Below are 20,963 nucleotides of genomic sequence, written 5' to 3'. Positions count from 1 at the left end.
CAGAATCAAGAAATACTTTGTAAAATAGGAGGTGTTTCTAGTTGGGGACAGTCACTGATGTTCAGTTTTGGAGATAATCCACATTTGATAATTCCCCACCACACGGTCTTCAATTGTGGCAACTCTCTAAACTCCAACCTTGTTAACTTGGGAAGAGTAATTTCATTAACACGACCCACATCTTCAGTGATACTCACTGTGAATATCTCTTTCATCAAATCACAACTCTTAACATCAAGTGAGACCAAGTTTTTGAGCTGTAGCAGTGGCCCAATTGTCAGCAATTTCTCTATCTTGTGGCATTTTGAGACCTCGAGATGTTTGATATGAGAGAACATGCCACCAAGAAGAATATTTTTTGCTTTGACTTCATTTTCCTTCCATGTTTCAGCTGGGCCTTCCAAACTTGTAAGATTCAAAGATTCAAGGTTTTGGAGATTACTGCACAAGGAACATGGACCAGTCAAACAAAACAAGCTCTCTAGTTTTGGACAAACTCGAATATCAATGTACATCAAAGAAGGAGATCTAAATGAGAGAACATCACACAAGCATCTCCATTGTTTATTCTCTGCTATACACAATCTTGCAATGTCTGTTGGAAGCACATGGTCTAATTTTGTGCAGTCCCTAAAACTCACAATTCGGCACTCATCGTTTGTTAGAAAGTTATAGTCATAAGAATAATCCAAAGAATATCCAGGACCGATTCCCAAATGGAGATGATAAGTTTTAGGTCCACTACCTCTGTCCAAGGTTGCCTGCACATAATTATTGAAGTTATCCCAATCATGAAAACTGCCTGCAAAATGTTCTAGCATGGTCATCCCTTGTACATCTTCTGCATTTACCTTTGCCAAATGACCATAATTATAGCAGATATCAAGGTATTGCTTATTGGTTAAACCAGGTAGCACAGACCCTGGTAACAATGTCAAGTTGTAATTCTCAGACAAATCAAGCCATTTCAAGTTGATAAGCTTTCCCAAACCCTCTGGTACTTTCTCAATGGAAGTTCCTGAAATTTTCAATCTAGATAATGCCTGTAGCTGTCCTAATGGGGGGCACATATTGTAGTGACTTGCATCCTCCAAGTAGTAGAGAAATCAGTGACCTCAAGTTAGACACTGCATTAGGCAAAAGGGTAAAAAATGGATTGCATGATAGATCAAGCACAGCTAGAGCACTCATGTGGCTGAAAAAACAATCTGGAATATGACAAAGGGGATTACCACTAAAAATCAAAGTGGACAAGTTTGGACACTTTGGTGACGTGCCATTCGGGATTTTCTTTATATTGTTCTGCATCAAGGAAACCTTTTTTTAAATCAGCTGTCCACTCCTGCATGTCAGGTGCCTTTGTCAATCCTTCATTACAATTCACCATGTAACTCTGGTTCAATATGTGGCATACCATTTTCTGCACTAAACCATGCATATGGAGATAATCACTTTCCAACAACAAAGAATGGCTTTTGAGTTTATCAACTATGGTAAGTCCCTCATCCAATACTCTCTCCAAACTTGCTGTATCATTAATCAGTCCCTCATCAAAGAACTTCAAAACCAATGTTTTTCTCCCAATTTGATGGTATAACGCACAGGATAAGAAAAAATTCTGCATGTTGTCAGTTAAATTATCGTGACTAAGTTTTAACAAGTTGAAGAGCTTTACTTCCATTTCTGATTTTTGAAGTTTATTCAATGCATGTCTCCACCAACGGATGTCATTTACCCCTTTCATGGTGCTAGCCATCACACTGATTCCAAGAGGTAAGCCATCACATTCCTTAACAATTGATCTTGCAATCTTTTCTACTTCATGAGGAAGTTTTGCAGGTGTTGCCTGGTTTCCAAGTTTCAGCAAAAATAACTCCCAGGCTTCTTCAACTGAGAGGTTCCATCCATATTATGCTATTTGGTAGGCAATCCATTTGGTGACAAACATGTTCCAAACGACTTGTCAGAATCAATTTAATGCCATTCACTCTAAGAGGAACTCCCACCTTCTGTAGATCAATATTCTTCCAAACATCATCCAAAATAAGCACTGTTTTTTCTTTTCTTTCCAACACTAAGGACAACTTTATAGCTCTCATTCTCTCATCATCTTCATCAGGTGTCATGCCTATTCTATTTGCAATGTCATTTTGCAATTTAAAAATGCTAAAAACTTGGGAAACAGTAACAACGGCATGTTTAAAACTGCCCTTTCTAGTTATATCGTTCTCAATATAAGTTACTAGGGCTGTTTTTCCCACTCCTGCCATTCCATGTATGCCAATTATGAAGACTTGATCATCCCCTAAAAGTTCCCACATCTGCTCAATATTCCTGTTAAAATTTTCACCAACCAAGTCATTTGGCAACTCAGAAGACTTTTGCTTCATTTGAATATGCACTTCTTGTATCAATTGCTCTAGCACTATTTCCAGTCACTGGAGGCTGACAAACCAAACTTTAGAGCAACACAAAGTAGGAGAAAATTTAATTAGTCAACCATTTTCTAACTCCAAAATAAATCATAGCAATAAAAGTAAATAAGAAAAGAACATATATATTACCTCAAATATACATAGAATAATTCTCATAACTAGAAATTTATAATAGAACAACTGTGGGATGATATTGGATAGTAGCTGAGACAATGGCATATAATTAATGAGAAAGTAGTGATTATAAAAAGATTATTCATTAATGTGAAATAAATTTTTCTTGTTGATAGAAAAAACATTCTCTTAAAAACCTATAGTCATTATGAAAATATAAAAAAATTATAAGAACAGTCAATACTGTAAAATCTTCGTGAATCAAAACTCATGGGAGAAAAGTCTTTCTATAAAAAAAAATATAATATTTATTTATTATTTGTGAGAATCATATATTTAAAAATTTTATTTATTTATTATAATTGTTAATATTGAGAACCTTCAAATTCAAATTTATACATCAAGCTGGAATAATTTATCTTTTGCTCGATAAATACATTTTTACAATGGATTTTACTACTTCGCTACATGTTAAAAAATTATTTCCCCATGGTGTTAGGAATAGTGTGAACTGCTAAGAACAATAAATTGTAGCCATGGTATGCGGTTTTAATGCTACTATATTTTTAATATTTCATTAAATTGTACTTGTAGCCAAGGGCCAAGGGGTAGGACTCAAAGTAGGTTTTATCATGTATAAAAAATGGATTTGGAGTAGTTTTTTTTATTAAGATCATGTCACTTGGCCAAGACTATTAGGATTAAATAACTCATGTTAAATATAGTAAAAAGACACCTCTAATAATGTTTTATCATAAATAAATTTTATCAATTTAACCGTGTTCTTTTTTTACATATTATCAATCTAACCATTAAAATAAAGAATATTATCATGATTAGAATAAAAAGAGATTTATCATGCAATATTATCATGATTTAGACATACTGTTTTAAGTATGTGAATTTTTGTAAACTTAATCTATTCTATGATAACTTTGAATTTAACATTTAGATTGATAAAATTTATTGTTGAAAAAGGTTATTTGATGTGGCATATTAATAAATTTGACGCATGATGTTATTTAACCGAATCCCATATATACATATAAATAAGATAAATGATAACTATAGCTCTTATGGTACTAATTAACAAAGTAAAAGGAATAAAAAATTGTTGGGAGGCAAAAAAATATGCTCCTCTGTGATTTTAAAATGCGCTCTTACATGATTTCTAATAATTTTTTTTTTAATTTCATAACCAATATTACTAGGATTACTAGGATACTGGTTAATAGGACCCAATAAATAAATATAAATAGTTTAATATACCAAAGATAATATATATAGAAAAATGAATTATGAAAACAAATACGACTTCCTACGAAGTTCTATTGTCTCTAACAGTCGCTGACTATCAACCTGTCAGAGCCTTCTTAAATCTTAATGCATGCAAATGGACTATCAATCTCACATAGTAATGTATGCCATTGCCAATACTACTTTACTTCATTCGCATACCACGTTCTAATGTCTATTACAAATAACCTTTCATTTCTAGAAAAAGGTGACTCATTGTACCTTCTAAGTTCTAAATATACACATTGCCTCAATGATACATCAAGTCGAGTTTTGACTTCTAGTAGCAAATTAGCAATCTGGTCACCAAGTTTCATCTTCCACGTTCAATTTTTCTTTCATCCCAAAAGCCAAGTCTGATGCCCATTTCCTCTGATGGCTTCCATGGACACAAATCAAACAAGCCAACTCTAGCAATTATGTTGCATCTTTTATGCAAGTTATTTTATCACATTATATGCAGTCAATAGAGCTATACATTCTCCTTGCATTTTATTATACAAAGGCAGAATGCGAGAGGCATCTTTATATGGAAATATTTCAGCAGCATGGATGGATTCAAAATTTGGACCCTGAATTTTTCAGGACACTGGATTGTCAGTGACAATAGAAGGAATATTTTCTTGAGAATATGTCAAACTATTCAAACAGGATGGTTTTGCTGCACCATAGTAAAAGTAAGCCATGACTTTTGACCACTCTTCTGCACTGCGAATGGCTGAGAGATCACCAAATGGATGGTAAGCAAAGTCAGAAGGAAAGGGACTAAGAAATGGGAAATATAAATTTCTTTTTTTAAAAAAAATATATATATTTTAGGGGAAATATAGACCAATACCTTTATCACGGAACAAAATCTTGCCTGCTTTAGTAAAGATAATTTCTGGGAATATTGATACTTGAAGTGCAGCAACCAGTTCAGTCTCAACAACAGCATCAATCGCAACACACTTTCATATGATATGAAAAAGGATGTTAGACAAAAAAAATTAACTTACTGCTAAAGTATCAGGAACCAAAGGCAACAAGTGTCTGACTTTACTAACTCTACTTACTCTTGGTGAGGGCAACCTGCAGTTCCATATGATATGCACAGCCTTCTCTAGTTCATCCCGAATTTTTTCATTCTCCTTTGGCCTAAAAAGATTAAAAACTTGAACTTTTATCTGATTGCAAGTATGATATAGAGCATTACAACTTCATAAATATAATTATTAAATATGTGATCTAGCAGACCAAGTAAATTAAATTACCTAAAAGTACTTTAGCCACATTCTGAGGTTAATTAATTGAATAAAAAGGTTGAAAGTTTAAGAAAGCCCCCATCAGATCAGAGCCCCATTCCAAAAGATAAAAAGGAAAAGGGTCATCACTCATCAGTGTCTGAGAAAAAACATTGGTTAAGGAACCAATAAGTAGAATGATTTTATTAGAAATCATAGTAGGGATGCATTGGTAATGTATTTTTAGAAAAATAATTTACTTTTGATTTCTCAACTAGTATTCTAAAGGAACATTTTTTAAAACGTTTAATTTTGATTTTTTAACTAGCACCCTAAGGGAACTTGTTAGCATTCTCCAAAGGAAAATACATGCATGCTCAGCTTTAAGTTGTCAACACTAACCAAACAGCAGACTACTCTTACTAGGGTTCTCTAGAATGGACACCGTTATTAATAATTGAAACATACACATTAACCCTGTAGCATGCTCATAGGAACAAGCAACAGCTGAGCAATTAGCATTCAGCTACTTAAACTGAAACCAGAAATTATCAAAGAAACATTCCTTTAAGCTACTTATCAAAGAATACTCGAGCAATTATTGGGCTTAAATACAGGATGTAGGAAATGTACAACATAGAAGTAGAACAAACCTTTTATATCGATTGTGCACGAGAATAATCAAGGGACTTATGTCTTTGAATACAGTCTCCTCCCATTCGGCAGTCTTTATGTCTTTGATGGGACGAATGTAATTATCATCTTGCCACATGATTTCTGGACGATCAACATCATCGTTGTCGTCATCATCATCATCATCCTTTTTCTTGTTCTTAATGGTAATCTTGTCGAAAAACTGGCCCAAGCTGAATCCCCAACCATCAGCATCTTCTGGCCAATCAGGATCATCCTCGTCCACAACAAGAGGGTAATCCTCCAAAAGCTTCTCCAGTTTTTTCTTCTTTTCCAGAGGGTCTAACTCCTCTTCAACATCAGGTTTCCTATCCAACACCTGTCTTATGTTCCTCCTCCATTCCAGTCTCTCCTCAGGACTCATAAGGTAAGGGTCATTTTTATTAAACCGCTGAGGTGCATCGTCATCGTCATCGTCGTCATCAGTGTCACTAGATGCTTCTTGCCCTCTCTTCTTCCATTTACCACCATCAGATTTGAGTGCTTGAACTCTGCTTGGGATTCTTATTGATCTACAGCTATCACCATTCTGTTTGAGGGAAACAGAAGAGTTTTATTGAACTCTATCTGAAAGATTACTCAACTTAGGGCTGCTTAATTGAATAAATTTATCTACAAGCACTTAAAGGAGAAGGAAGAAGTCAAAAAAATTATTTGAGCTACTCCCATAAGTTAAAATCAACTCATGCACTTAACTTTTATAGAAGCTCATTCATCTAACATTTCTAAAAAGCTAAGGTGCATAAATTGATTTTAGCTTATGGGAGAAGCTCAAATAATTTTTTGCCTTGCTATTTTCTTCTACTTGAAGTTTATGCAAACAGAACCTTAGATAGATTGGAAAGAGAAGAAAGATGAAATACTTGCCAGCTTAAAGGGAAGGGTGAAATTGGTAGGTTTATGTTTGGGAAGACAACATGGTGAAATGATGGACGAGAAGGGCAGAATGATGGAATGGGGCAGCGCCATTTCTTCAGTGGTTGAAATCTGTTATGCGTGTGGATTTGAAACTGAAAAGGGGAAAAAGTTGATAAAAGAAGATACGAAGTGAGTTAGTTAAGCAAATGCATTCGTGACGTGATTATACAACGCGAAATTACCTTGCTGAGCTTCGCTCTCCCCTAATCCACTTTTGTGTTTGTTTGTTGAGAGAAAAATTTAATAGATTAGTTGAGTTGCCTCTGCAAGCTGCAAGGACAAGGAGCTTAAACAATGAGTGTATTTCGGAGAAGGGGGCATCCACTAGGCCCAACATCAGAACCATGTTGTTATTCTCAACCCTTTTATGCTCTTCTCACTCCCTACTTTATTTTTTCAATTTTCTATTCTCTCCTACCCTCACAAGGCATTCCCTTCTTCGGTCTCTTCTCTCTTCTTCTCTCACTCCCATTGTACATTTTCGCTTCATTTTTTTTTTGTTTCTTGTTGTTTTGATAGAAACTTGTTTCCATTTTATTTTGTATACACAAAAGAACATAATCGAAATAAGTTTTCATTATGTTAAGTTTTTTATATATAAAAAAAATTAATGCAGCTAAACAAGTTTCCATTGTATTAAATTTTTAGGACTTATTTTCATCGAGAATATTCTTTTGTAAGAAAAAAGTTGGAGAATGAGAAGATAAATGTTAGTTACAGTCACATTTGGATATGAGCTTATGTCCAAGTCCACTTTATTGTAAAATCCCAAAGTTTCTTAGGTCTTATTATTTGTACTCCCTATTTTATCTTTAACTAAAACATTTTTTTGTTTTTTTATATACAAAATAAAAATTAGTTTCTGTCAAAAAATAAAAATAAAAATCTGAAACGAAAATACACAATGGGGATGGAAGAAGTAAGGAGAGAGGTGTTTTATGAGAAAGAAAAGACTCGGAGGGGGGAGGGAAGAGAAAAGAATTGAGAGAGGGGTGAAAAAGGGGCAACAAGGGGTGCAAAAGTAAATTAAGAAATAGAAATATATTGGGGAGTGGTAACAGAAAAAAGCTGATTGCGAAAAACAAGGCCCAACCAACAGGATTTCTGGGCCCATATCTAAAACACACAGTTTCACTTTCTTATATATATATATATATATATATATATATATATATATATATATATATATATATATATATAATCCTTTATTTTCTAAAAACACCCGAGACCCCCCCCTCTCCTAATTTCCTTCTGAAATCACCATTATCTCTTAAATCCTCCCTCTTCTTTTCTACTTTTCATCTCTCAACCTTTTTCACTCATTTTCCTTCATTATTTCAAAATTCATCAAATTTATTGCATCCTTATGACACTCTCAAGCATGAGAAGGTGGTTCGAGTAAAAGAAAACACCACTCATTTCCTTAAAAATTTTATTTGATCTCTTTAAGGTAAATTTATAACTCATTGAGTTAGATGAATATTTTATATCATAATTTAGTTATGAGTTGTGTGAGAAGGATTAAAGTATTAGGAATTATTGTGATTTCCTCAAAACCTTATGTTAAATTTGAAAAATTCACGTTATCTCTTGTTCTTTTTATTTTAAATGCTTAGATCTTGTGGAAAATATGATGATTGGTCCTCCCAATAGCATGGGAAGACATTGATTGTGCTCTTTTTGATGTGAGTAGTTAATCTACTTAGTGACATTTTAAAATTCTTTTAAGATAAGCAAGTAAACTCCAAAATTATATTCTTTTGTGATCTTTGAAATTGTAAAAGTACTTGAGAATGAAGTCAAATATTTATTTTTTCTTGATTGAAATTTATTCTTTTAGATTTTCGATAAGGTATTTAAGAGTGGATATAGGATTTTTATTTATTTATTGTGAGTTTATGATTGATTGTCATTTGCTACAACGAACAGATAATGTAACCTATAAATGTCATATTTTTATAATTATTGTTTGTCACAACGAAGAGATAATATTGTCTATATGCACATAATAGAATAAAAATTTTAACAAAATTATTATTCTTGAATACAAGTTTATATGTAATTTTAAAAGTTTTCAAGGGAGTATACCATAATTTCTAATAGTGAGTTGTATTTATTTCACTTTTATTTAATGTCAATTAAATTCTTTTTGGATGTAAAGACTTGTGCTATGTCAATTAAATTCTTTTTGGATGTAAAGACTTGTGCTATGTTTGTGCTCTCTTTCCTGTTAGGTTTGTATTTTATGCATGTTTGTTTTGTTGGGATCCTCTTTAATCTTGTCAAAATTCACCGGTCGTATTCTCGTAACATAACTAATCTGATAATAAGGATTTTCTACACCGAGTGATTCCTTCTATCACATTAGATTTAGAAATTAGTACATGTTTAAGTTGAAACAGCATGATGCCGTACAAAACTTTCAGACCACCTCGAGTTTAATATAAGGAGGAAGCATAGAAGAGGCAAGAGAATATACAACTTTGCTGCCAAATACGAAAGGGATTCATACTTTAAGAATAGACAAAAGAAAGAATAAACTAGGTTATACGGCGAAGGAATGAATAATGCCAACCTTTGCCGGTATCAAATTATAATTGATCCGCGTAACGCAATATCATTTTCTTTTCTTGGACTCATGATCAGGCTTAACGAGCTGGACAGGAGCAGCTGGTATTCTGACCCACCATTCTCTAATCCTCCTTATCCATCTATCACTACTCTCTTTCCTATATGGCATCTCCCTTGTGTAAAACTCAACGAATACCACCAACAATATGTATTTTGGAGGAACAAAGGCAAACACTGCTGCTAGGAATACAAGTAATAGAGCAACCTTCTCTGTAGCCTGCAGGACAAATGTTAAACTTCAGAAAAAAGATTATTGAGGAAACTTAAAGTGACTGAATCAATTTGTTTAGAAATCATAAAACTTATATTTCAATCAGCAGATACTTCATAAAATAGGAAATTAGCAATGCTACAAAGGATGCCATTATTTTTATGGCTATAAACTTATTTCAGCCAACAAACTAGTTGGGAAAAGCTAATAATTTGCTGTTATTCTACACATTAGAAATGAACCAAGGTTAACTCAACTCTAAAAGTTAACTCGTTAGAAAAAGATTAGTCTTATAAAGAGTATTAGTATTCTTGCCATATTCCTAGCCAAGATGGGACATCTTAAGAAAATCAGAGGCTCCAACTATGCTTAAGTCATCATTTGGACAATGGCACTCAATAAGATTAAGATTAATAATTCATATGATCCACAAAGTCTTTTCTCTTTATATGTGCTTTTTGAATTTTTATATTTTTGGAACTGATTCCTATTTACATTTACCTTACAAGTGGACCTATACTTGGAATAGATTTATGTTCTTTAAGGTGATGAATGGCCATGAAATTTGAGGTGGAAATCAAAGCATGCCTTATCCTCCTCCTCACTCTCTTCCTAGAACTCCACTACTCTTGATAGATTTTGTAAATTGAAAATTTTCCAGCAGATAATGAAGTGCTTTTCATTTATGTTTAATAACATATCTACTTCCTTCATAGTGGACTAACCAAATGCAGCACAAACCTCATTATACTACCCCACAAGATAATGTATGCATAGTATAAGATGTTTTCGACAACTGCATGCAAAACATTTAAATTTTTCTTTGTAGAAATAAAGTATGACTTGGATACTCACCTGTGGTAATATCGCCAGTAGAAGAGCTCTCAATTTTAGGAGAATAATATTTGCAGCTTGAATAAGCGATTCAAACTGTGTAATGGCCTCTTGTAACGTCAGCAGTTGTTCTACAGCATTTCGATTTGGGGGAGGAGTTACTATAAAGGCTTCTAATGGTCTTCCCTTTCTGAGATGCCTTCGCCAGAGCATGAGAATTGCCATAAACATAAAAATGGATGGAATAAAGTACTGGATCCACCCCCTGTACATCAGTGTTAATCAACTGCTTTATTCATCCAATCCATGGAAGCCAGTTTTAAAACAATAATATCATTTATTAACAGTCATCATGGTCTGATCCTGGTGGTAATTCATTTGTTTAATAAAAAAAAAGTAAAACAGCTTATCAAAACTTTATTCTAGCTTTTAAAATTGACATCCACAACTTGTTGAAGTACAGATTGACAAAAGTATGCACTATGCAGAATGGTGCCAAAAACATGATGTATCTTGAACGAAATGTGCTTAGGAACAATATATATATATATATATATATATATATATATATATATATATATATATATATATATATATATATATATATATATATATAAAGACAGTATGGAGTGGTGATTTGATGTGCCAGAGCCTTGACAAAGAGGATCTCAAGCATTGTAGAGAAGGACATGCAATACATGTCAAATCATTTTAAAAAACTACTTTTTGGCCATTTGGTTAATAATAATATCCTTCCATATTGATTTGTTTCTTTCCTTTTCTTTTTCTTGAGTCTCTTAGACTGTGATCTTGTGTATTTTACAGTTATTTCTCAATAATCAGTACATGTTGAAATTCAACACCAAGTAGTGATGAACTTGAATTTTGCCCATTTACATGTATGGGGAAAATGCTAAGAAGCTAAGGAAATCATTGTTGGGCACTTGGGCCTTACACAATATCTTTTAGGGATTGAGACCAATTGGTTGTGAATATTAAATTTATACAAAATTGAAGGGACAAGAGTTGAGGTAAGAACTAAGAACCATATAAAAGCCTTTTAAATGTTCAAAATTAAAGAAATTCATGTATAAATCAGAATGTGATAGAGTTGAGAAGCAAAGACACCTACTAACAAAAGTGGAAAGTTTTTCAACAGCCTAAAGTTTTGCAAAATCAGTGACACTGACGTTTATGTGAAAAGCAACCAATTTGAAACAACAGATATTAATCTGGGTCACCAAGTCATCTGCTGATTTTACAATAAACCAATTACCTTATAATCATATAACAGGAGAGTAGCAAAAAGGCTGCTGATTTGTAAAAGTCTTTCCATGAGGCCAAAAGCTGTAGTCGGTTGGCAGATACAATGACTGGGAATAGTAGCTCCTACAAGGAGTTAAAAGAATTATCCATACCATATTTATTAAAAATATATAGTCCTTTTATTTTTCCCTCATCCTCTTGGGAAACCTTATAATTTGTGTTTTGAGAGGCTAAGTCATTCAATGGATATCCTAACCCAGCTTTCAGGTTCAAAATTGAAATGCATTTCAAATATGAAGCAAAATATTTAGTGAGCTGAAGGAGCATTTGAAATATTAGTCACAGCATATTATAACAATTTAATTTTTTTACTTCCTTTTTAATTAATATACTCTTCCCCCCTATATTATAATTTCCATGATCAAAATGAATTAAGAATTATTTTTTCACGAAAAAAGAGATTGTGGAATGTAAATAATAATTAACCTTCATTACTGCAACATTTGTATCAATTCCTTCAACCTTCACTTGGTCCACTGTTGCCTGTGCAGCTTCCGCTTTTCCAGTGTCCAGAAGGGACTTTTTCACTGCCACTTCCAAGGGATGTATCTCACCAACTCTGATATCACTGACAAAAGTTGCTTCCTCACAAATATCAGTCACCTTTTTTGATTTGAATCCAAGATAGAAAAGTGCCATAACTGCTACTGGAGACACTGCCGGCTGCCTTTTTGTATCTACAGTTACAGGAATATCCCGTTTAACAGAAACAGCAGCCAAATTTGTTAAGCTCTTTGACATGGTTTGCAAGATTATGTCTCCCCGCGGAAGAGTTTCAGCTAGGTTAAACGTAAGTAAAGTTTTATAGTGGGATGAGAAAAACCGGAAAGCTTCTCTAACTGCACGATAGCGGAAAATGCCCAGAAGAGCCCTGGCAAGCACTTCTGATTTTTGTACCTCCTTAAGGTAGTATTTCCTGATAAACTTGTGTGCACGCAAGATCTCCAGACTAATGTCCAACCAATAGTCACGACGCAAGTTTGCTTTAAATTCAGGGAATTCAAAATAAACAGGCTCTACTCTGTCAATACATATTGAAAAATCATAAAACTCGAAGTGGAAAGCAAGTGAAATGTATAGAAACGTCAGATGATATTTGTCAATAGATAACATACACAGAAGTTGATTTATACATCACAGCTTTATCAAAAAGGCGAGCACCAAGGGGCCCAGTCAGATCAGGCCTTATGACCTGTTTCATGTCTGTGCCCAGATCATATCGAACAGCTTTCTCATATACACCAACTCCCAGTGACTCAAAGTACAGAGCATAATTGGTGAGGGTCAACCGCCCTATAAAGGTCAGAAAATTGAGGTACAACTGAGTATAGTGGAAAACATGTATGCATCATTAGTCAGCCTGCTGAAACTGGGTTCCTAGTCAGTTTGCTACTACATTGCTCAGGCATAAAGCAGAAAGAAAAGGCTAACACATTACGCAAGGTGATCTACAACCATTTATTTCATTCCATATAATCCAATTTGCTGCATGCATCAAATTAGCTTCAAATTAGGGCACTAAAAACACTTGACTAAGAAAAGTTCCTAGACTTCCCTTAAGCAAACATTGCAGGAGATTATTCCATGCATTTTTTTTTATGCAAACAAAGATAAAGGTTGCCCTATACTTACAGCAAAGAAGCAATTAATGGAATGTTCAAGAAATAATTTACTACAAATATTTGAGTGCAGCCCTTTGTGATCAATTGGGCTCTCAGTCACTCAACGATTCCAGCAGGATTCAGTTAAATAGTGAGTACTTCATCTACAATCAAAAGCTTAATGTGATATTTAGCTTGCCTGTGCATTTGTACTGCAATAGAAGCTTGGTAAAACATAAATTTAAGTTATATTCTGTAAATAACAACAACAATGACAAGAAGAAAAAGGACAATTGTTCAGCTGAGCAAACTAATTTTCATGACTTTATCATACAATAAAAAAGAGGAAAATGGGAGTTGCTAACCACCTATGCAAGCTATTGGAATGCACCATCATCCTAGTAGTATCTCAGCCACTCAGTGTGCAACTATAATCAACAGGGACAACTAGACCCTTTCGATGTATACAATCTGTTTTGAGCATTAGAATGAACGACTCACCAGGCCATGCAGTGATTCCAATATGTTGAAGAACTGGTTGAGTTGGAATTGTCCCGTCAACATGGAGGACGATCTCTCCTTCGGCAAGCTGAAGATTTCCAGCAGATACAGCCATCACATTCTTAGAATTCTTGATAACCCTGCAAGCAACTCAGTGTCAACAACTACACAAACAACAACAACAACAACAAAGTCTTATTCCACCAGGTAAAGTGAGCTACATGGATTACACGACGCCATTCAACTCAGTTAAAGACTAAAGTTTCAGCAATGTAGGAAGTACACAAACAACACAAGTAACAATGTGGAAGGAGAAGAAAAAACTATCGTACTTGTCAAGGAATCTTAGGTATTTGTCATAAACAAGAAAATGAAGGCGGTGCGCGGAAGTACTAGTGAGTGCATGGAAGAGATTGTGGACAGTTACAACATCAGCAATGGGAACACAGACAGGAGCAATCCGCGAGAAAGCCTCTAGACCCACCGTCTTCTTGTCATCGACCTAAATAAAATACATTGCAATTGCATTACATTCGAACAGTTATTAAATTTAATTGCATAGGATCATGGGAATGGTGGAGGTGAAACCTGAAGCGCCATATTGGTGGAACTCGAATAGAACAAGGAGGCGTCATCCTCATCACCAGCGGTTTCCTCTTTACTTGAACTTGAAGAAGGGTTATCCTGCAATGCAGTAATGAAGCAAAGAGATGCATTACATTACATTACATGTTGATGAATGAATGAAAGTGGAGAAGAGAAGGGAGAATGGAATGAACTGAGAGGGTGTGGACGCTGGGAGCCTCCCAAGCGAGCATCATGTCGAAGGTTAAACGACGGAAATCGTTGTCGTTTAAGAAATCGGAGTTATGAATGAGTTTGTGAAGAGCTTTGTAGGAACAGAACTCCAAGAGGTGTCTGGCGTAGGTGAGAAGCTCTTTGACGCCCATGGGGAGTTCCGAATCGAAGCAGTGTTGCAATTCCTGTGGCGACATTCCAAGGATCCTGAAATGGTAAATGGTAAATGGAAAATGGATATGAAAGTGCGAAATGGAAATGGAAGAAGAAAGTGAGGAAAATGACTTGGAACAGCGAGAGACGACGGAGTTGGCGAGATGAGAGAGCAGGGGGATGGGTTTGGGGGAATAGGCGGACTCATCGGCGGCGGCGGCGTTGGGAGAAGAAGGCTTGCTCCGGTGGAATAGGGATTTCAGCGAGTGCTGATGGTTTCGAAGAATGTTCTCCCACATTCCCTCCATTTCCAAACAGAGAAATTCAATTCGTTTCGTTTTCAATCTTTTTATTCGATGATCTGTGTATGTATCTCATGCAATGCCAAATGCTCAATGCAATAATCCGCACCGACTTTGCTTCCTGACTCGGTAGTCGGTAATCTCGATCTTCTTCTCACTTCTTTTTTTCCATTCGGTGTTTCCCATTTCTATTTTTATTCTTTTCTTTTGTAGCAATAAATTTGTACTACTACTACTATTAAACAATATTTATTACTTGAATGTGTTTTTATTTTTTTCTAGTTAATTTCTTTCATTGATGATACTGATGTACAGGCTCTTGCCTCTTCTCATTAATATCATTCAATATGTTTCCAATTACAATATATATATATATATGAAAGCTCACGAAAACAATGTTTTTATTTATTTAAAATGAAATATTTCTTTTTATTTATCCTGTTTAAAGAGAAAGGTAACCGCAACTTGACTTATTCTGGCAGGTTTATCTTTCTCATCTTAAATTTTGATTAAATTAATTATTTGATTCCAATTTAAGAATATTAATAATATATTCATTAAGATTAACTCAACCAAATTTATTGATTTTAACATTGTATATGATTAAATTATATAATTTAAAAATATAAAATTAAAAGTAAAGTATATTAGTGGGAAAAAAAAGATTATAAGCATTCCCTAGTCCCGTTATTTTCCCTGTTTAACAAGGATTAAGATTAAAGTAAGCAATAATTATAATGATAATAACAAAAGCATTTAGATCACTTTTTTGTTCTCTCTCTGTATAAAGGGAAACACATGCGCTGTTGTAACTTGTGGCTCCAGTATGTCAAAATTGCATCTTACTAACGAACAATACAACCTCAAGGAGCAGTGCATGATATATGCATGAGTCTGAGCTCCCATTAATTTTGTTTTTACCTCAATAAAAAAGTATAGGTTCTGATTATAGGACTAAATCAATCTATACACATTTTAATTCTGTTTTGTGATGAAAATTAACTCTACTGATCAATTTTACAACACAGAGGCTCAAAGACCAGTTTCAGTTTCCTCTAACAAAATTAAATTACAAAAAAAAAAAAGAACTATTTCTAATTCTGGGTATGTGCATGATGAGAAAACAAAAAGGACCTACAAAGTGGGCAAGAGAATTGATTGCGTAGTATCCATTGGTCAATGCAATTGAGATGGAAAACGTGCCCACACCTTCCCAGCTTGCTCACTGCATCTTCCCCCTCATACTCCACCAAGCAAATGGAACAAATCTCTTGTTTCTCTCCATCACAGTTATGACCCTTCAAATCCTCGTACCTTGCCACGGGCAGGGAAGGAATTTCTGGGAACTCCATCTCCTTGGCCATGCCTTTGGTCTCACAAGAGAACAAAAACATGCTTGCAAGTGCCCTCTTTAGTTTCATCAATGGGATCAAAATGCATGTGTAGAACACAATGGTCACTACCCACAAACGAGACTGACACACCACAAAGCAATTCATCCCGCAATTAATCCAATACCTCAAATGAAACCCTCTGTCTCTCTAATGATTTTGGTGTGTAGGTATATGTTCTTATCAATGACAATGATGCTTAACAGAAGGTGACTCTCTCCATATATATACTAACACTAAGAGGAGAGGGTTGTATGACTTCTATTTATGTTGACACCGGCCCTTCACATAAAATAATATATATCCTAAGCCTAGATTCTTGATTTTATAAGAATAACTTGTTGTATTGGTTCTGACTTTGGAGGCTGCCAATGTGTATATTACTTGTTTATTACATAGGGCAGCTGCAATTATACAAGTATAGGTTTTGGGCTGCGCTTATTCTATTAACAATATAAAGTCATCGCAGGATTAAATATGTAGTCTCTGTTAAGGAAGAAGTTGTTAACTTAGTTATTTCAATAAATAAATAAAAAATCCATGTTGAAATGATGAGCCGGCTAAATCTCCGTTTGATTAATGCACACTAATAATAATAGATATGCTCTTCCTTAACCTTGAGATTATCATAATTAATTAAAGTATAAATTAGCCGGTGTGGTGTGGTGTGGTGCTTTTGCTTCAGTTTCATTTATAATAATGACTGACCGCGTGCCGTATGCACAACAAGTGCAGCGGTTAGCGGAGGGGTAAAGGAACCTCCATCTCTTTGCTTGTTAGTTTTGGGTTAAGGGTTTGCAAGATTTGGATTAAAGAAATAATATTTTAAAGCATCTTTACCCTATGTTACTTTAGCTTTTTTCTATTTGTTTAAATTTAATTTAAATATACCGATAGTATAATACTTTCATTTAATTAAAGAATGTCATGTACTACTATAAGAAAAAGATTGTTAGTAACTTTTATAATTACTATCTTTAAAGACATACTTATGACTTTTATTTAGTTAATATTTACACTAACAATATATGATCAATAAAACCTCTTTTATTTATCACATAATTTTTTTTTTCTTTGCTTTTCTTTCCCAGACTACTGGTTTGATTATTTTTGTTCACCGTATTAGTAAATTAGTCCTAGAATGCAGTGCTTCCAATAAGTAACATAATGGTTTAGAATAGAATGCCAAGACTGTCTCTTTTTTTTTCCTCTTCTTTCTTTCAACTAAGTTGTCTTAATAATATATTGCTGGAGCCTTTGAAGTAATCATTCATCTGCCAGGCCCACATGGGGGGTCCTTGGCCTTGCTGAAAATACAGAGTACATGACAAAAACTTTAGACAACCTCGGAGGATTTGTTTCAAACATTACCTGTAAAGTGGACGTTTCAAGTATATTCATCTTTATATTATAAATTTGAATTTAAGTTATATTTTTTACTATATAATCACGTGCCTTTTCACTTTATGACACGTCTTGTAATTTTCTAGTGATAAAAGGTTTAATTTGTATAGATGAGATCATAAATTTTAAATCACCCATATTAAAAATGCATATAATCATGTATGTTAAAAATATTATTTTTGGATCTCTGTCACCCATTTTCTGTATCCACCAATGATATTCAAACTTCAACTAATTTGTATCTATAAACATTCTGTTCATTATTGTTCAGTAAAGTTGACTATGAAATACTACAAAAGGCAAATAAGGTAAAAAATATCGGCCTAAAAATACTACGATTTTTTTTGGGAAACGAAATAATAAGATAAAAATATATTTTAACTTATTTTAAAATAATTTTAAGTTAAACTGATTAAAATTTGAGGCAAATACATACATACTTTAAAAGATAACCAATATAAACTTCTTAAGAAGGTAACATACGGGAAAGTCACAAGGGATATAAATATAATCACAGCATATGAAAGCAACATTTTGAATAACGGTCCCACTGGACATAATTTATAAATGCATATTTCTATTTGTTGACATTCTAACAAAAGTCAAAACAATTTGTTTTGTTCGGAATAGAAAATGACGCCTGGATACCAATTAGGGTCACTGAGAATGGGACAGAACTCAGAGGGTCGAAATAATCGACATACTATTAGAAAAAATAATGGTAATAAATTGGAATTTGGACATGCTGTCTCCTCTTCAATGATAGTTTCATCTTAAATGTATTCATAACAAAGAAAAATACTATTTTAAGTGATTTTTTCCCCCAAAGTAAACAAGTAAAAAAAATACATTTTACTATCATAATATACTATTTTACAAAATTAAAAGCCACTCTACTTGTCAATTAATTGGCATAAAGTTATTCTTGCTTAATCATGGAGTATCAGTAATCTCAAGTTGAAATTCTAGATTTTCTTTGAGAGAACTTTGCTATTAGTCTTACTCAATTCGCAGGGTTAATTTTGTGGAAGATATTGGTGGTAAAAAAAACAAAGAAAAAAGAAAACATTAAACTGCTTTTGTTGTCAAACAATTGGCAGAAGGTGCCCAATCCCAGAGTTTCACGTGTTAAGGTGTATATAGATTATTCCAATTGGCAACCCCACTGAAAAGAGCATAGACACAATAATGATTCTTTAAGAGAAGATAAGGATGCCAACAGGAAGAGGTAATGAGCATTTAGCATTTCACAATTTGGTGTGACATAACTTTTAAAAAAAGCTCATATGTTGTGTAGTAAATTTATGTAAAATCACTTTATTATCATCATTATTCTAAAAAAGCTGTCCTTTAATTTAAAGAAATTGAGAGAAAAAGAAAAATAGAAGGAAGAAGAAGAAAATGAAAGGACAGTAGATTAGAAGTGACCACACCTTTGTCAAGGCCATGCCTGCTGTTAGCACGCTTTCTGTCTCAAACAACTTTTATCGAACACATTCCACGCAGTTTCTTTTCTCACCAATAACTTAAAAGCAACATACACACAAATCTCACTCTCTCGGTTCATGGAACTCTTGCTCTCTCTCTCCCGTGACTCCTTCTTCTTCGCCATAATAAACAAAATGACAATCAAAACAAGGAAATAGTGCGTTCGAACTTCGAAATTAGTAATTGAAGCATGCGATCACCTCAGCCTCTTCGCAGCGGCGGCGATAACAGTTGTTCGCCGTCGCATAACCCTCGTTTCCACTCGACGGTGGCGGAACACAAACTACGTCGCTTCAACTTGCTAATACTCGTGTTCCGCCTCACCTCCTTCTCCTTCTCCCTCGCCTCCTCCGTTTTCATGCTCACCAACACTCGTGGCTCCGATTCTCCTCACTGGTACCACTACGACACCTTCAGGTACTCTTATTACTTACTATTTCAGACCTAATTTCTAAATTCGTGTGGAAATTGGAAAGTAAGTCACCGAAATCGGTTCAGATTCGTTCTAGCGGCGAATGCGATAGTGGTGGTGTACTCAATGTTCGAAATGGGAGCGTCGGTGTGGGAAATTTCACGAGGCGTAACACTGTTCCCCGAAGTGTTGCAAATATGGTTCGACTTCGGGCATGACCAGGTCAGAAACTCAGAATCGAGAAATAATTCGACAGTATTTATTCTTCATCACTCGCTTATGTATGTGTGTGGGAGTGATGTGGTGTGGTGGTGGTGCAGGTGTTCGCGTACCTGTTGTTGTCGGCGAGCGCGGCGGGGACGTCGATGGCGAGAACGCTGAAGGAGATGGAGACGTGTAGAGCGAGCAATGCGTTCTGCGTGCAAACGGACATAGCCATAGCGTTGGGATACGCGGCGTTTCTGTTCCTAGGGTTTACCTCGCTCCTAACGGGCTTCCGCGTCGTCTGTTTCATAATCAACGGTTCCCGTTTTCATCTCTGAGGTTTTCGTTTTCGTTTTGCGTGGCAACGCCACACTACACAAACGAACGAATATTTTGGGTGGGGTCGGGCTTTTCTTTTCACTGTACTCCATCCAAACACCGCTCGCTGGAAAGAAAGGTATCAAAATCAAAATTATTTGTCAAGAGCCTGTTCGCACGGAGTATGTACAAAGCAATTCTATTTTTTCTTGCATTGGGAAAACGGAGCTTTCATGCGTTGGAAAACGTGCTAACTCTCGTTTATGTGGTGAGGAGCACTTGATTTGTTGTACGTTCATTCTTTTCTAAGAAATCCTAATAAGATTATGTTTATGATGGTAATTTTATTGAATAGGTTAATATTTTTTTATGATAGTGATTGTAAATAGGGTTATTGATTTTCAAATAGACATCAGATATTCTCAATAAGTTTTGATCCAAAGATCATCAAATTAATTTTCGATTTTGAGGATGTAATTTACACCTAAATTCTTTGTTTCTTCTCCAATAATATATTATACAAGGATTAAACTCAGATGATTTTTTTCAGATATTTTTCAGAAGCTTAGTTTGTATTACTAATTGAATTACACTTATTGGATAAATCGGTTAATTTTAAACATTAACCCACACAAGTTGGATGATTTTATATTTTACAATGTAAAAATGTTAAATTTCATTTAAAAATTAGAGTAAATGACTTTTATTAG

At 34.5% G+C, this 20,963-nt stretch overlaps 4 protein-coding genes across 4 annotated transcripts; 1 reads left to right on the top strand and 3 right to left on the bottom strand.

Annotated features, from left to right (window-relative positions):
- Positions 1–1,234: 1,234 nt before the first annotated feature.
- Positions 1,235–2,390, bottom strand: LOC114402078 (probable disease resistance protein At5g47250). The gene is made up of 2 exons (XM_028364615.1): positions 1,947–2,390; positions 1,235–1,846 (listed from the first exon to the last, which is right to left on the bottom strand). The coding sequence occupies exons 1-2, from the start codon at positions 2,388–2,390 to the stop codon at positions 1,235–1,237; spliced, it is 1,056 nt and encodes a 351-aa protein (XP_028220416.1).
- A 1,566-nt stretch (positions 2,391–3,956) lies between these two features.
- On the bottom strand, positions 3,957–6,996 carry LOC114403922 (thioredoxin-like fold domain-containing protein MRL7L, chloroplastic). The gene is made up of 6 exons (XM_028367154.1): positions 6,862–6,996; positions 6,629–6,771; positions 5,722–6,290; positions 4,901–4,982; positions 4,684–4,795; positions 3,957–4,563 (listed from the first exon to the last, which is right to left on the bottom strand). Exons 2-6 carry the CDS (start codon positions 6,728–6,730, stop codon positions 4,427–4,429), a joined length of 1,002 nt encoding a protein of 333 aa, XP_028222955.1. The 5' UTR covers positions 6,731–6,771; positions 6,862–6,996; the 3' UTR covers positions 3,957–4,426.
- A 2,021-nt stretch (positions 6,997–9,017) lies between these two features.
- On the bottom strand, positions 9,018–15,229 carry LOC114401453. The gene is made up of 10 exons (XM_028363966.1): positions 14,867–15,229; positions 14,563–14,788; positions 14,372–14,467; positions 14,116–14,285; positions 13,784–13,923; positions 12,797–12,974; positions 12,108–12,702; positions 11,632–11,744; positions 10,377–10,620; positions 9,018–9,527 (listed from the first exon to the last, which is right to left on the bottom strand). The coding sequence occupies exons 1-10, from the start codon at positions 15,040–15,042 to the stop codon at positions 9,297–9,299; spliced, it is 2,169 nt and encodes a 722-aa protein (XP_028219767.1). The 5' UTR covers positions 15,043–15,229; the 3' UTR covers positions 9,018–9,296.
- Positions 15,230–19,509: 4,280 nt separating this feature from the next.
- LOC114401601 (CASP-like protein 4C2) lies at positions 19,510–20,682 on the top strand. The gene is made up of 3 exons (XM_028364151.1): positions 19,510–19,736; positions 19,818–19,953; positions 20,052–20,682. The coding sequence occupies exons 1-3, from the start codon at positions 19,510–19,512 to the stop codon at positions 20,271–20,273; spliced, it is 585 nt and encodes a 194-aa protein (XP_028219952.1). The 3' UTR covers positions 20,274–20,682.
- The last annotated feature ends 281 nt before the right edge of the window (positions 20,683–20,963 follow it).

Source organism: Glycine soja, chromosome 20 (genome assembly GCF_004193775.1).
Source record: "Glycine soja cultivar W05 chromosome 20, ASM419377v2, whole genome shotgun sequence".
In the NCBI taxonomy this organism is placed as follows: Eukaryota; Viridiplantae; Streptophyta; class Magnoliopsida; order Fabales; family Fabaceae; genus Glycine; species Glycine soja.
This window is presented reverse-complemented; position numbering and strand designations above follow the sequence as displayed.